General features: G+C 53.5%; 1 protein-coding gene across 1 annotated transcript in view; it reads right to left on the reverse strand.

Annotated features, from left to right (window-relative positions):
- Nucleotides 1–15929, reverse strand: part of LOC141935865 (hydrocephalus-inducing protein homolog) — an 86100-nt gene that overhangs the window by 15903 nt on the left and 54268 nt on the right. The window contains exons 24-32 of the mRNA XM_074852512.1: nt 13114–13162; nt 12666–12686; nt 8161–8319; nt 6529–6606; nt 6193–6249; nt 4182–4298; nt 3278–3487; nt 2281–2418; nt 423–600 (exon numbers count right to left, since the gene is read on the reverse strand). Of these exons, the coding sequence (XP_074708613.1) occupies nt 423–600; nt 2281–2418; nt 3278–3487; nt 4182–4298; nt 6193–6249; nt 6529–6606; nt 8161–8319; nt 12666–12686; nt 13114–13162 (1007 nt within the window). The remainder of the gene's footprint in view (nt 1–422; nt 601–2280; nt 2419–3277; nt 3488–4181; nt 4299–6192; nt 6250–6528; nt 6607–8160; nt 8320–12665; nt 12687–13113; nt 13163–15929) is intronic.

The following is a 15929-nucleotide window of genomic DNA, read 5'->3' on the forward strand; positions in this document are numbered from 1 at the left end:
CAGAAACACCCTCCTCAAGCAATGTATGGAAAGTAGATGCTGCTTTTCCTCTATCAACCCTGATGTTCATTCCCACCCATCTTCCTCCCCACATAGGAGCATCTCATCCCCTGCAATGTGATGCAAATCCAATCCTGCCAAAATCCCTGCCAGCCTGTGCTCAGCTTTCCTAAGCATTTCTGTCCAGCCACCACCTTCCCAGGACTCCGACACATGCTGGCAAGCTCTGCAGGATGGTTCCTAGGGCAAAGCCCACACGGGCTCATCTGCCAGAGCCTCAGGAAGCAACCGGGGGGTTGAGTGTTGGTCTGACAGCCCTGAAACCTCCAGGCTCCGTGGAGGCAGGTGTGAGCTGCCCTATGGGCATCTGACATGGGGGAGAAACAGGGGACCTTCCTGGGGAGCAAACAGGCCGTGCTCACCTTTGATGTTCCTGGGCAGGTCCAAGTAGATCCTGGGAAAGCTCCCCTCTCCTTTCAGGGAGATTTCTTCTGGTTCTAGGTGACCCACTTGGATGTGGAAAGTCCTGCAGAAGGCTCCAGGCACTCCTGGCAGGTAATAGACTTTCAGGACTTGCTCCTGGCCAGGTCCAACGTAACCCTGCAGGGTGTGGGAGAAGAGGGAGGGAATGAACCAAAGAGGGTTTGGTGGAGGGATGGCTCAGACGACAGACACGCTGAGAAGAGAAGGCAGGTTCTCATATATAAGAAAGTATCAGACAACATTGCCTTCTAGCTTTCTTGTACCCAGAAGCTGAAGTCTCCTACACCAGGTTCTTCAGACGGCTCGTAGGGATGCATTCCCCCAGGACAGACCCACAGACCGCCCCTTGCTCAGCACGAGCACAGCTCTGCCCCTAGCGGTGTTTACCCTCTGCTAGCAAGAGCCAGACTGAAGAAATAAAAGCTCTTTTACCAGCCACTATGCAAAATAAGTGAAGTGCCCACACTCTCAGCATGGCCAGCAGCTCCTGCCACAGCACATCAGCGGTTCCCAGGCTGGTGTTGAAGGGCCTGACCCCTTATAATGATCCCAGCCAAACACCTCCTGCCTGTGCGGTTACACCGGGGGTGCGTGAGCCTGTCCAGACTCACGGTGACCTGCAAACATGCATCTCTGGAAAGGCAGGAGCAGAGACTAGGATGAGATCTAGGGAAGGTGTTGCCAGGAAGGCACCTCCTCTCCGGGCTTCCAGAAAGGCTGCCCAAGCCTCAGGCTAGGCTCCCGCCAGCCAGGCTGAGAGCAAATGCAAGCAGACAGCAACACAGCCCTGGGTGACGGGACACAGCCACAGCTTTCCTCGGCTCGCCCTCTGCACACTGGGCTGGACCCTCGGCTCCCCACTCCCCTTCACGCTGCAGGGAGAAGCTGCTGAGCGGGACAGATCCTGCCACTTGGTCCCCTGAGCCCCTGGTGCAGTGCAGAACACAGCTGCAGTGAAAGCCAGCCCTGCCAAGCTGCCAGCGCCAATGGGGCTGTCACAGCAACTGACTGCGCGGGTCCGAGCAGAGCTGGGTCTTTGGAAGCTCGCAGCAAGAGGGCATCAGTGTGTCACCCCTTGTAGGAGACAGGCATGAGGAAATGTGAACGCCTTTGGCTTCCTCTTCCCACTGCAAAAAGGGACTAGACAGGAATGCTGCTCCAGCCCAAAGACAGCCACACAGGACTGAGAAGTTGGGATGGTGGGATGCTGCAAACTCCTCTCCTCGCTGTTCCAGCCCTGCTCCTGCCTGGCCCCCTCACTGCCCCACAAAGCTGCTGCAGAGCAGCAAAGCTGGGGGAGTGGGGGACCGGTACAGGGGCTGCTACAATTTCTGGCAAAGCAGCTTCATGCCCAAGTGAGAGCATTTAAGTCCCGCTCAGTGCTGGCAGGGAGCTGGCAGGGTGTGCTACAGGCAGGGACAAGGAGTAAGCCCTGTCCAATCACACACCCTGGGAAAGGTGACTCTCAGGAGAGCTGGCACAGTCCAGCCCCAGTGCCCGCACAGCCGGAGCACTCAGCAGTTGGGGTCCCCAGAGCCACCGAAGCGCTGGTGCCTCCGGCTGGTGGCTGCTGTGTGACAGCAGGGTCACCCGCCGGCAAAGGCCGTGAAGGCGTCGATTAGGACCGCGCTTGCTTGACCCTCCCTGCCCCCCAGCAGCAGCTGCTTACAGCCCTGCCTCTCCTGTCTGCTTTTGTGGGTTGTTTTTTTTTTAATTTTGTTTTTTTCCCCTACAACCCCCTCCTTGGCAGCCTGACCCAGAGCCAGGGTCAATCACTCGCACCATCTCCGTACTCACCGTGCTGGGCAGGACCAGGGGCACGCCGGGCAGAGGGCTGTCTGCGGTGCCCGCGCTGGGTCTGAGCACCACGTAGGTGAATCCCATCTTCCCGCTGTTCTGCAGGGTGACCTCTGCTTCGGTGACTTTGTTAAACAGCTGAAGAGAGGACAGAGGAGGGGGAAGCTGAAGTCACAGGCCTGACACTGGGAACCTCCTTCTGCTTTCATTGGGATGAGAGCAAATGAACTCAACACAGGAGAAAAGCAGAGGCAGAGGAGGTACGGGCACTTGAGTCTCCCAGGTTAACCAGGGGAAGCCACCGCCACAGGGCACCCCTTAGCCCTACACAGGAACAGATACTGATGGCGGCATGCAGAGGGGCAATGCCAACCACAGAGATCAGTCATAAGGAAACCAAGGAGGAGACAAGCTCTCTGCACCTCATGGTGTCATCTCACACCCAGCTGGAACAAAGGAGGTGGCATCAAGACATTGCAGAAGAAAAAGCACCTGCAGTGACAGCAAAATGGGAGACAGGGCAACAGCTGGAAATATCTGTGGGGTTCTTAACCAAAAAGAAGTAAAGTGGGGATTATTCTAGGACATTCTTTCCAGCTACAGTGACTGGGAAGCCCAAGTTAACTTCCTCCCTGGTTTATTTTGCTGATTAATCAAGAACATCAAAAGAGAGCACCTCCTTGGACCTCAGGCTTTAGGAGCGGATCAGCAGATGGATGTCTTGGGGCACGTCCCTCTGGAGATCACCACTGGGACCCTGCCTGCCCCAGGAGGCGGTGTTAGTTACCTTGAGGAGGAGGAATTCCCAGCTGGAGGGGGGTGGAGATGGCCATTAAAAACAGCTTGAATGCAGGACATATCACTCCAAGGTTGTACTTCCAAGCCATAGAGCCAACAAAGTAGTTGAGAAGGGGAGAGAGCCCTAGCCCTAGGTGGGTGGCAACCCGCCGGTGATGGTTTCACGACAAGGACCTCTGCCAAGAGAAGCGTGCGGTACCTGCAGCCCGCAGTCGATCTCCGTGACGTCTAGGAGGTAGCTGATGAGCGAAGCCTCCCCGCTCAGCGCGATCTCGTAGGTCGGGCCTCCCTCCACCCTGCACAGCGCCATGACATGGGCGACGATATTTGTGTGGCCAAAGAAGGTGAACATGACCCGCTGGCTCTCGCCTGGCTGCAGCACACCGTAGTGCGGCAGGACATCGAAAACCTGGAGGTAGGTGAGGAGAGATCAAGATGTCGAGCATGGAAATTGATGCAGAAGAGCAGCCACGGCTTGGAGTGAAGTACAGACGTGGCTGGAGGGGGCTCTTCCTCCAACACAGGCAAAATCACCCTAATCTCATCCTGTATCCATTCCACTTACCAGTGGAGGGGCCATGGGAAAAATCTTCTCCCATACTCACTAACGCATTAATTAATACACTACATATTAAAGTAATTTGGGCTGTCTCCTGGCAGCAAGAAATTCTCTTCACTGCAGAACTTGCCTTTAAAAGCACCTTTTACTGCCTTAAGAAAAACACAGTATTCGGAGGTGAAAGCCGTTAGAGCTGGGGGGAGGACTCCAGCCCAGCTCATCTGACTCCTGATGCTTTTCACTCTCTCTGATTTGCATGCTGCGCTCTCTCAAGATGCTACAGCAAAAACTACTGCAGAAATTTCCTGTTGACCACTTGATTAGCAACAAGATGAATAATGCCCTCCATAGCTGCTGCACAGGTCAACCCTACGACATGTCCTGCGTGGCCTCTCCAGTGACCAGTTGCTTCAGCAGCGCTGTGTGATGGGCTTGGAGGGACGTGAGGCCACTCTGCAAGCAGGATCGAGGGCCACCAATGGGAGGGGGGCTACATAACTGCTTGCCACACTGGAAACATGGCACAAGATGGATTCCCACTTACCTCCTCCATTCCCAAGGTGACGGGCTCTGCCTCCACAAACTGCATCAGTTTGTTGATCCCCACCAGGCTCTGAGTCTCCACAGCACCTTCCAGCTCCGCAGCAGTGGATGGCAGCAGCTGGAAAACAAGCACCATGGGCTGCAGTGAGCAGCTGGCTGGTCTGGGTGAGACCACTCTGCTGCAGGCTCCACCACCTCATCCAGCCAGGAGCAGCTGAGATGGGACCTGGGTGCATATCAAGTACAGGTATGTCTGTGCCATCCACTGAGTGTGGGTCCAAGCCCACCCACAGGTGAGACACGGCCTCCATCTGCACTTCCTATGCGCAAGCTTGCATGGGGAAGCTGAGTGCACCCAGCCCTCAGTCCTGGCAGAGACCTCAAGGGCATTTTTCACCCTTGTGCCGGCCCAGCTTCGCTCACTCCTGCCCAAGGAATGTGCCCAGAACCCCATGCCTCAACAGGTTAGGTTCTTCATGACAAAACCAGGAACACAGCTGCAAGTGAGAAGTATCAAAACCAGGAAAATAAGGACTTGGCACAACTATCCCATTTCAGAGAGTGCTTAGGCTTCATCTTGTGCACCCATCAGTGCTGGAGAGCTGAGGATCTCCACCAGGTCATTCTCTTGAACGACACCTTTCTGAAGAAGGCAGCCAAGGTGTTCTTCTGTCTTGCAGCAGCTGAGAGCTGGTGTTTGACCTCAGAGGTGCCATCTTTCAAAAGGAACCTCATCCCTGGGCTTCTGATCCCTAATTTAATAAGCGAGGGCTTTGTGAGTGCTTTTGAAATGTAGTAATACCTGCTTCTTCAGTAACGTGAAGAAGTGCTTTGTGCTGGGGCCTTGACATCAGCAGAATCTGCAAGAATATTTATGGGACATCTTTACACCTAATCAGAGGCTACATCTCCCCGGTAGATGAAGCTCAGAATCAGAAGATTCAATGCTCTTTCTCTCGTCTTCACATTTTCAAGCCTAGCAAAGCTTTGCCAAGCGCCTGTTCCCAAAGATTCTAACCCGCATCTTTCCTAGGCCTATGGTCTCCCACCTCCCCAGGGAGGGTATGTGGTACAGTGACACAAGCGGAAGATGAAGCTGCAATCCAGACATATCCTTTGAAGCACTTTTGGATCCTACTTAGCCATATCTACTTGAATTTCTTTGGTTTATTTCTGCATACATGGCAACAAAGCAGGAAATAAAGATGATTCCACCCTTCTATCCGAAAACATTCAGCCACACTGTTCTTTACGTCTACAGGGTATCATTTCTCCTGATTCAGAAAAAATGTGCAGTTATAATGTTAAAATGACCGATATTTGGATGTGAGCAGGTGCAACCCCTCTCCTTGAACTTAATGCCAACGCCAGTGCTTTCAGAACTTCCCATGCTTTCCTGCACCTTTTTTTTTGCCCCAGGAGAAGCCTCTGTCCCACACAATGCAGAACAAGGTGCCAGTTCCCACTAGCACGGACGTCAAGCTCCAAAGCACCGAGGTTCACCAGGAAGGTCAGCAGACCAAAGGCCATTTTCCATGCAGGAGGAAGAGACAATGACTTTGCAAAGTCTCATTTTATCAAAGACAGCTCTGTGGCCATCCCTGCAATACTGCAGGTCTTGGGTGAAGGCAGAGACATAAAAACAGGCGGCTCCAGCTGGGGTTGAGAAGGTGGTACATGGAGATCACAGTACTTGGCACAGCTTGATACAGGAAGGAAACTGGAAGCCTTCACATCATGATGCAGATAAAAGCCTCATTTTACAGTGTAAAAACAAGCCAAAAAAACCCAAACTCAGCATAGGTCCGTAGGATCTGAGTGGGCTTCTCCAAGCAAAACTATCTGATTTCTCCCTCCCCAGAAGCCCCGTGTCCAGCCACTGGCCCTGCTGCCCAGCCCGCCCTCAGGGCACATGACAGCAAGGCAGCAAAAAGGGGGATTGGCACAAGCACGGCATTTTGGTGGCAAGCTGGGGGAGGCAACGCAAGCGGTAGGTGCACAAGAAAATCTACCTTTGTTTCCAGGGAGTCATCTGCATCTGCTGGCTCTTGGGCAGGATCCCCTGCGGCTCCCAGGGCTTTGGCTGGTTCCTCCACACCTCCATCCCTGCAGCTCCTCCCTGCAGACACCGAGCGCTTGGACCAGGCTCCCTCCTCCTTTGGTGGTTGGGGTTTGATGAAAAATTTAGGTACTGGAGGGCTGAACCTGGAAAATAACATAACTTTGATTGTGGACCTGCAGTGGGAGGGAGGGAAGCCTGCACGAACAGCTCCTCAGCAGGATGCGGCCCCCGGCTGGGCACTGGTGCTGTGAACTCAGTAACGGGTCTGACCCAGCAGCTCCGAAACCAGGATGGAGCAGGTCAGCGTACGGGGCTGCCTAGGGATGACGCTGGTATAGCGGCGGCGCAGGCAGCTGGCAACTGGCTGCAAGGAGAAATGGAAGAGGACACAGGTGAAAGCCTTGTAGGGAGGTAAAAAGCACATCAGGAAAGGAAGAGACACACAAACTGTGCAAAAAGGTGAACCTAAGACACAAAGGGGCAGATCCGGACAGCAACAAGCCAGTGCAGACCCACCAGTGCCCTCCCGAAAGCACCCACAGCTGCAGACTGTGCCTCCCCCACCCAGAGGGCCAAAGCCAGAACTTCTGCAGCTCTACCAGGTGCTAATCTGGAATATTTCCCCTGACACCCACCCGCAGCTGCAGGTCAGCACAAGCAAGCAGCAATGCCCGAGGCTTTCTCCAAGCGCCGTAAGGCAGGAGCAGGGATGGAGCCCGGAGCCTGCTGTGCCCGAACCCCGACAGAGCCCAGCACCGTGCGGGGGCACCCACAGAGCCCGGCACGGGACACCCACACACACGCGGGGCAGCGTGGAAAGACACGCTGAGCAACTCCAGGCAGAGACTCACAGCTGAACAGCCCATTGATCCCTGAGGAGCACCAAAGCAGCAGCGATTGGTGCTCTGGGGAAAGAAGCTTTGGTCATTTTTAATCAATACACAGCAAACGCCGATGACAAGGTTCAGCTCCTGCTGTGCCACCGGTATTCCCTGGTTGTGAAACAACGGCTCCAACCGCACCTCATGCTAAAAGGGCAGCAGCTCTGCTGAAACAAGGCTATAACCGATGTGGCACTTACCAACGGCATGATCGCCTCCCCAGCAGTTTCTAAACACAAACCATTTGAGGACCAATTTGGCAAATGATTCAGCAAAGCGGTTCAACAGCTCATCTTACTGACAGGACTGAGTTGATAGTTGGACCAAGACGTGTCAGTAAAAAGTGTTCGGTTTAACATTTTCAAACATTCCCAGTGACTCAGACTACATTCCCTGTTTCAAATTGCAGCAGGTGCTCACAGTAACTCTGTTCACCCTTCTGATGCCCCTCCCTGTGGAGGGACACACTGGAACCATGCCTGCCTGTCACCACGCCTATCTGCAAGTGTTCCCGGGGGCAAACGAGGCCCATCTTTTACAGCAATGTGGGTGCTTCCTTCCCAGCTGGGAACTCAGTGCCTTTAACGACGTGCTCCCAAATGAGTATTTGTCTCTAGCTTTGCAGCTCATCATTTAAGGCTGGTTTCCATTTCTGGATTAGAGGCTCTGCGCCTCACAACCCCCAAGAGATCCCACCTGACTTGTCCTTCCTGCAACCACATGCAAGAACAAGGCTCTGCCCGGGCGATCTGCCCCAAGCAGGGACTGATGAGCAGCAGTGCTGTCACCCCTCCTCAGCCCCCCCTCTGCCTGCTACTGGGACCACATGGGGGACACCAAAGGTGACCTCGGCACCGTCCACGTGGAAGAGCAAAGCAGGACTGGAGGGGACGAAGGCGCGCGCTTGCCCTGCAGAGCATCGCCCATCTCCAGTCCCACCAGTGCAACCTTCGCTCCTCTCAGCCCAGGCACCTTAACAAGTATTGGGGTGCCCTAAGGGGTGACCCACCTGCTCAACACCTCCAGCAGCCGCTAACTTGGGCATCTGCCTCAGGATGAAATAAATCCACCTCATCTGCAACAACGGTGCCTCCAGGCAGCCTGCAGCTGAACGCTGCCTGTCCCTGGTGATAGGGAGATGCCCGCAGCGCAGGGGCAGACACATCCAGGGCCAGGAACACCTCGAAGCCCTCCAGCTACACACCAGTCCATGCACCAGTTCAGCGCATGGGTCTGGCCACTGTCATGGTGATGGTCCCAAAACTGCTAGCTGTGACCCATCCTAGCCCGGAAATGAAAGCGCAGCTCTCAGAGCTGCTTGTGATAAATACATGAAAAGGAAGGGAGAGAGGAACCCAAGGTGTCAATAGAAAGCTGACCCCTGGGACAAGAAATCTTCCTGGTGCTGAAAGAAAAGGGGGTTGTCTTCAAAAAGGAGAAGAAAGGGGAAGATAACAAGATGCTCAGCATCAGCCCAAACTTTAGGCAGCTCTTCCCCTCCAGCACCTTCTGGCCAAAGCTGTGAATGCAGGGAGGAAGGCAAGGAGCAGAGAGCAGCTCCTCCACCTGCAGAGGGGACCCATCCCAAACCAGAGGGGCCAAAGGGCTGTGGACGTGCCTCCACCAGCACCGTGGAGCTGAGAGACGGAGCCTCCTGACATAAGCAGGTCAGCCTGGAGCTGGAGGGGCTGAAAGCAAGGGGTTAAGCCCTCCAGGTCCATCTCACCCAACCTGGCCACCCCTCAGGTGAGACAAAATGCATCCAGGAATTAACAGTGGGGATTTAATGGGAGTACGGGCGGATTGACACCAGGGGGAGAGGAGTCCTTCCTGCTAAGGCCAGGACAACCTTGTGTCACCCACTGTCCCCAAGCTCCTGTTAAAAGTATCTCAGCCTCTCTCTTGCTTTCTGAGCCTGCTAGGGCCACAGCTTCTCACAGCTTCCCACACCCGCCTCCCAAAATAGAGGAGCTAGAAATCACACCACTTCTGCAAACTACACGTGAAGATTCACACAGGATGATGTGACCTGGCTGGCTGAGGCTGTGCGAGAGCCAGCAACATGAGGACTGTCCCCTCAACCCTGCAGTGCTGCAAGAGGAGTGCCCCAGGTCCCCACAGCCCCGGCCAGCACCAGGGACATGAGCCAGAAGCCACCACCCCTTCGCATTAAATGCCAGAGTTTTAACAGTGCTGAGACTGCTTCCCTAGTGCATGGCACCCACGTGTGGAGCATCCTTGCCCAGGTCCCCAAGGACCACCCGCTGGTGCCCCCACTAGCCATGGCACTGGGTTAAAACGAGCCTCCCAGCAAAGCACGAGCTCTTCTCAGGTCATCACAGGGAAAAGCACCAGAGACCGCATGCCCATGAGGCACCTGAACAGGCTACAGGCCCCTACAGTGCACTTTTATTTCTCCTTCCGGCCATCAGATGCATATTAAAAAGGCACTTTGGAGCTAGCTACAGACAGCTCAAGAGTGTTTGCTGCTGAAAATAATATAATACAGGGGCAAACCAAAAGGCTTCCCAGTGCACCGTGTGGGAACACTGGGCTTGAGCTGGGCCACCTGGCTCTGCCCAGGCACCCATGCACTCTGGGTGCCTCGTTGCACCCTGCGGTAGCACGCAAAGACCTCGCAACCCCTGGCCAAGCAACCTCCAGAGCACAGGGGCTCGCAGCTGCACCACAGGAAAAGCCAACCATGGCCCCTCTGCCCACCAGCTCGCATCACTGTCCCTGCACGGTGTCAAGAGCAGAGCGAGGAAAAGGAGGGAGATGCAATGACGGCGCATGTCCTGAAGTCCTCACCTAGAAGGAAACGTCCCTGCTCGTCTTGACAGCACCTGCTGAACCCCAGGAGGTGTCTCCACCAGCCTGCATTGGTGCAGGCTGCCCAGCATGCCCAGGGTGGGCAGCGATGCCACAGCGCACCCTCCCAAAGGCCCTCTGCAGCGGGTCACCGCAGGGAAAGACAGGAGAAGGTAAAGCAGCAACGATAACTAACGCAGAAGGAGAAACAAACCAAAACAAGCTCCAGTTTCATATACTTCCTAGGGTCGCATCCCCAGATCACCCAGACAGACACTGAAACTCCACCCCGCTGAGTACGCCAGCACCGCCATCCACGCCCTGTCCAGAAGGAGCAGGGTTTGTGCACCAGCAGAAATCATAGATTTAAGGCTGTGTGTGGCTTTCACCCTGTGTAAAAGGCGACTTAACATCACTGCTGGGTTATTATTAAAGGTCACTCCCATAGCACAGCATAATTACCCCCTGCTTTACCAAGAGCAAGGCAGAAATACTCCCAGGAAACGTGCTCACAGTCCAATGGCCCCACTGAGCTCCTGGGGCCAGGGCAAGGGACGAGCAGACAGGATTGGCCTGGTCCAGGTGACACCGGGGACAGCTGGGGACAGCTGTGGGGTGATGGAGGCAAGTGGGTGAGGGAGAGGTGACAGGTACCACCGAAGAGGAAGCAAGCAAAGCAAGCTCACAGTTGGAAGGGTTTCACACAGAGGAGAAAGATGACTCTCCCGAGGGCAGAGCAGCTGAAAAGGCGGCATTAACTGAGTTAGGCACTCTCAAAATGCATGACAAGCCAGCTGGCCCAGATGGACCCCTGGGGTGCCCAACCCCCTGGGACTCCTGCCTCCTGCTACAGGAAGCGGACGGTGGGAAATAAACCAATCCTTCTCGCACCAGCCTACACCATTAACTCTGGGGTGGGCACCTCGTTGGGCTGCCCCGCTCTTTGCGGAGCCCCATTAAATCTCCCTGGGACCTGAAGTCCTCCCCAGGCTGCTGTGCTGTAGAGAGCTGAAGGTTTCCCCTCTCTTTGCCCCTGGCTGCCTCCCTCTCCAAGTCAGGAGACACAGATTTATGGTGATACATCCCAAAGTCCTCACCTGGGCTGTGTGAACACGGGGTCCATACTGCCTTAACACAATTGCTACTTGTTCTCTGAGTTGGCAAAGACAAACCACCTGCTTCTGCAAGCAGCGGGGCAATCTGTCAGAGTTCAAGGACAATGCTCTTAGTCATATGATTTCATTTTATGTGGTCCTGCGAGGACCAGGGAGTTGGACTTGATGATCCTTATGGGTCCCTTCCAACTTGAGATATTCTATGAATCAATGCTCCTGCAGAGCTACAAGGGCAGTAGTAACAGCAGGTCTTCCCACTGTGGCTGTTTTCAGGGATGAAGAGATGGACCAGGTGGATAAGAGATGATTTTTTTATAACAGGCTCATTTAACAGAGTCTATCACAGCATGGAGTGGCTCCTCACCTAGAGCACATGGAGCTGGTGGCTGTGGCCAAAGAAAACATTGGCAAAGAAACCACTGTGGGACCAAAACACTGGCTCTGGCTTTTAGAGGAACAGCAAGCATTGCTTCTGCTCCACGCCGGGACAGTCTCCTGTCTCCTCGGTGATACAAGAGGAAAACAGAGCACTGGCACATGCCAGGCAGATCCCACTCTTTCTGAAAAAGAAATACAGGATGGTGTTTTGGGAAATGATCTCCCTGACTGGTATTCTCCTCGTCTGCCTTAAACCAGCCAGTCAGCAGCAAGAGATCTGAAACCCACCCAAACCCCATCCTGCCCATCCACCATCCCAATATCAGCCTCTCGAGGGGAAAGAGTGGCTGTACAGAAGGAGGAGCACCAGTTTCACTGTCTTGTGAGTGTCCAGCCTCACGCAGGACAAAATCCCCATTCTCTGGAAGGGTTTTTGCTGCCAATCCGTCTCGGCAGCACCCAGCTCAGGGATGATGATGGGACCAGCAGGGAAGCTGGGCTCTCCAGCACCTCTGCACTAGGCAGCACCTTGGACTAGAAGGAATCAGCACAAAAATCCCCTGTGCAGATTTACACCCAAAAGGATGTGAAGATTTGGCACCTGCATTCAAATTTGGCTTGAGCCTCTTCTCCTAAGAGTTTAAAGATTTCTCACCTACCCTCTGAAGACAGGGATGCACCAGGAAAGAGCACAGCGATACTAGAGACGGCACTCTTGGGCAGAGCGACACCAGTGCGTTCAGATGGATTTTCCCTTAAGGAAAGCTGTTTGATGCACAGCTTGCTGGAAGCAGGAAAAGAGTGAAGGGTGAGAAACAGCTGGAGAAATTGCGAGAAACAAGGTCTGGAAAATTTTGTCACCGTACTCCTCATTGCCACATGCAGTGACAGCAGGTCAGCAAATAAAGAGGACTATAAATAGCCCATCCTGCCCCCCAGATTTCATCTGGTGGCTTCACTACTCAGTGCTCTGCCAGAGGGATGATGGGGAAGCAACAGCAACAGTCCCTGAATCGATGCTCTCGCTCTACCTCAGCCAGGCTATGACAGCAAGCCGTTCCCATGAACAACAGAAAAATTTAAAAAAAAAAAAAAAAATCAACATTTTGTTTCATAAACATTGAAGCTCTGCAGAGACCGGCCTCCTGCCCAGAGGGAATTAAAGGAGGAGCCATCCAGGCCGCACAGGCGTAACATCATTTATAGGGAGCAGGATGTTGTTTGCAGTGCAAACGTACCTCGGGTTCCCGCTGCGTGCCCTGGGTAATGAAGATGTCCAGAAAGCAAAGACAGAAGTCAGCTGCTCCCCAGGTTTGCTAGCTGAACATCACTGACAGAGCAAGACGTCGTCACCTTCCAGACAGCGTTTGCTGACCGGCTACAAAACCAGAAGGCAACCCCCATCCCACCGCAGCCTGCTCGGGGCGTGGGTGACACAGGGACACCTCCCACACTTTGTCCTGAGACAGTCAGCTGCCCGACAGCACGTTGGGTAGGACGTGCAGCGCTTTTCACCCAACCAATGCTTTCTCCTTCACCTTCCCTACCCTCAATCTGCTCCTCCAACAGCCTGGGGCTGCTCCCCAGTCCCCGAGGCGAAGAACAGCTCTCAGGGTCTGTCACCCTGTGCAAAGGAGGAGGCTGAGCCTCAGAAAACCCAAGAGGAATAGTTAAAGCAATTCTCACGCAGCTGTTCTGGGCTCCAACCTCCACTGCAATGGCCCAGATGAAAGTCCTCCAGGTGTGCGACAGCGTAATAGGCGGTCAGAAGCCCTGGGGCAGCAGAAGCTGTCTCAAACCTGCAGTCAGGCTCCCAGGAGCGCAACCAGAAGGTGCCATGCCCAGGCCTGGGGCAGGCTGGCTGACTCGCCAGCACGTGAGCTGGGAAAAGAGCAGCACCGTGCTGGAAAAGGCACGGAGATGGAGGGTGCATGGTGACAGCAGAGAAGAAAGAAGCTTACAGACATGTTGCAAATAGAAAATCATCACCCCCCCAACCTTTGTCCCGATAAAGCATCACTGTACCACACCTAGTATGCAGGTTTATGTCTCTAAGATAGACTTGGTAACAGCATATGCTCACTTACACCTGGCTCCAAACCCCTCCCTGCCAATCATTTTATTTACTTTTCATTCTCTCTGGGTGCAACAGGCAGCAAATTTCCAGGTCTCCCTTGCTCCAGCTCCCCAGTGTCTCTGTCCGCAAGCACAGAGCCTCTCCATCAGCTGTTCACAGCAGCTGCACTGCCACCCCAGAGGTGAAGCCTGCCTGGCACCAGTCCTTGCTCCAAGACACTCCATCTCTGAGAAATAAGAGGCCACTTCTCCCTTACACCAAGCAAAACGCTTCTCTGCTGCTGCCAAACCACACGGAGCTGAAGGCCGCATTCAGCAACACGTTTCCATCACGACTCAGCCCTTTTCTAACTTACCCACGGGATTTAAGCAGGAAAAGCAGCACCCATGGGGCTACCAAAGCCCAAAACGTACTGCCCCAAGGAGCTGATGGCACTGGGGGGATGAGGAGGGGGTATGGTCTACTGTCACCCATCTTAGACTCCCCAGCACCAGGTGCACGGTGGATGGGTGCATTTCGGATGTACGTGCTCGCTGCTGCTGTTGCTACCTCTCCCCTCCGCTGGGATGACAGAGGACTGCTGTCAGATTTTTGCCTTGCACTGTTTTTCACTGCCTGCATTTTCCATTTCTCCCTTGTTACAAAAACAGCAAAGCAGAAACCCCATCAAATATAACAGAGAGTTGGGGGCTTTTCTGGTCAGTAACAAGGCTGGGATCTGGCTCGTAGGGTCCCTGCACTGCAACCTGCCAGGGGACATGGAAGGAGAGAGGGCGGAGGAATGAGAAGTTACTAACGCTGTAGGAAGACCCACTTGGGAGGAGAAAGGCTCCTGGTTGGTTCAAAACACATTGGCCGAGAAAATCCTGGATGGAAAGGAAAGAGTCATTTTCTACATGTTTAGCTCAACAAGCCCTTTCCCCAAAGAATCTACTGGCAATTCATTATGCTGGATTCGTAGCTACGAAGTTCCCACTCTCCAGACACGCCAGATCAATACACAGAGGGGGTTTGACATGTGCCACAGAGGTGCAGAGCTCCCTGCTGATCCATCCTGGCACACGGACTGATTGGTGTGTGTCAGCTCTGTCCCAGGGAGGAAACATGTCTCGCGTGAAGGGGACAAAGAGGTGATGCAGGAACAGCAACGCTCAAAGTAAATGACAAGGCACAGGTCCTTAACAGAGGATGAAAACTCTAGAGAACAGCGAAGTTTGGGGATGAGCCTTTGGCAGCCTTTGTCACAGGTCTCAAAAAAAATCCTTGTATATCCTTTGGGATTTAATGTCTTCCTTTTGATGGGAAACCCAAACAAAGCTGAGGAGCTGGATACTGCCCTTAGAAAGGGGGACAAATCAGTCTTTCAGGAAGAAGCCTTTAAGGTAAGAAATATGATAAACTACAGGAAGTACATTTCTGCTTAATTAACATACAGAGCAGAAAAGGGAGCTGCCACAACGTCCCCAGTGCTAACGAGCCAGTGAAGGGGCTATGCCAAACCCTTCGGAGCAGAGGCTGCTATCCTGCCAGATGCTCAGGACCCTCAACTGCTACCGACTCAGCAGAGTTGGGTGACTCAGCATCCCCTGGAAGAACAAGCACTTGTAGGCTCGGGTCCTAAGCCAGTTTAGGTGGAGACGGGGTAATTAAAAGCTGAAAACTGATTCAGCATTCACATTTCCAAAAACCTAAATTGGTTCTAAAAAAGAAAAGAGTAAAGATAAACAGGCAACTGGCCAGCAAGTGGCCCCAGAAGAAATTAATTCCACACAGGCTTTGCTGTAATGTGCTTGCTTCTCTGTTATTATAAAATATATGCATTGTTCTATCATCAAAATTAGATTTTCCCTCTAGCTTGCAATTAAACCCTAATCTAATTTACCAGGAGATGACAGGGCCTCCAAGCAGAGCTTACAGTTCTGCTCCTCCTTCCCTGCCCACCTCCCTCCACCTGCTTTTGCAGGCTTTCCTCTGCATTTTAGGGTCTGTTCTTGAAGGTGCCGTGCATCAAGAAGGGCCACACTAAAGACTGGTTGTTACTCAGTACGATCCGGCTGTGAACAGGCTACCCCAGTGCCCAGGTCTTCTCCCCCAAGCTCTCCTCATAGCCATAGCTAATCTCCAGTTCCCAGTAGGTTGTGTCCTCTGAGCCAGATCCCAGTTCTCTAAACAAACCTGTTTATTGATGATCTCTATTATTTGTAATGGCAGCACTTCAATGCACAATGGTTAACTTTGCTCAGTTTCCTAGGGCATTATGGAAAAACCATTTGCTACTGTAATTAAAACTGCCCAGACTAGACTTTTGTGCTATGCAGAGAGGCCACAGAGGGAGGAACTGCTGGAAATGTGTTTATAAATGTGCTCCAGCACGACTGCAAGATTGCTCTTGGGCTTGGAAACCACAGCCCAGCGCTGGATGGCC

The sequence above is a fragment of the Strix uralensis genome, chromosome 29, assembly GCF_047716275.1.
Source record: "Strix uralensis isolate ZFMK-TIS-50842 chromosome 29, bStrUra1, whole genome shotgun sequence".
NCBI classification, from domain to species: domain Eukaryota; kingdom Metazoa; phylum Chordata; class Aves; order Strigiformes; family Strigidae; genus Strix; species Strix uralensis.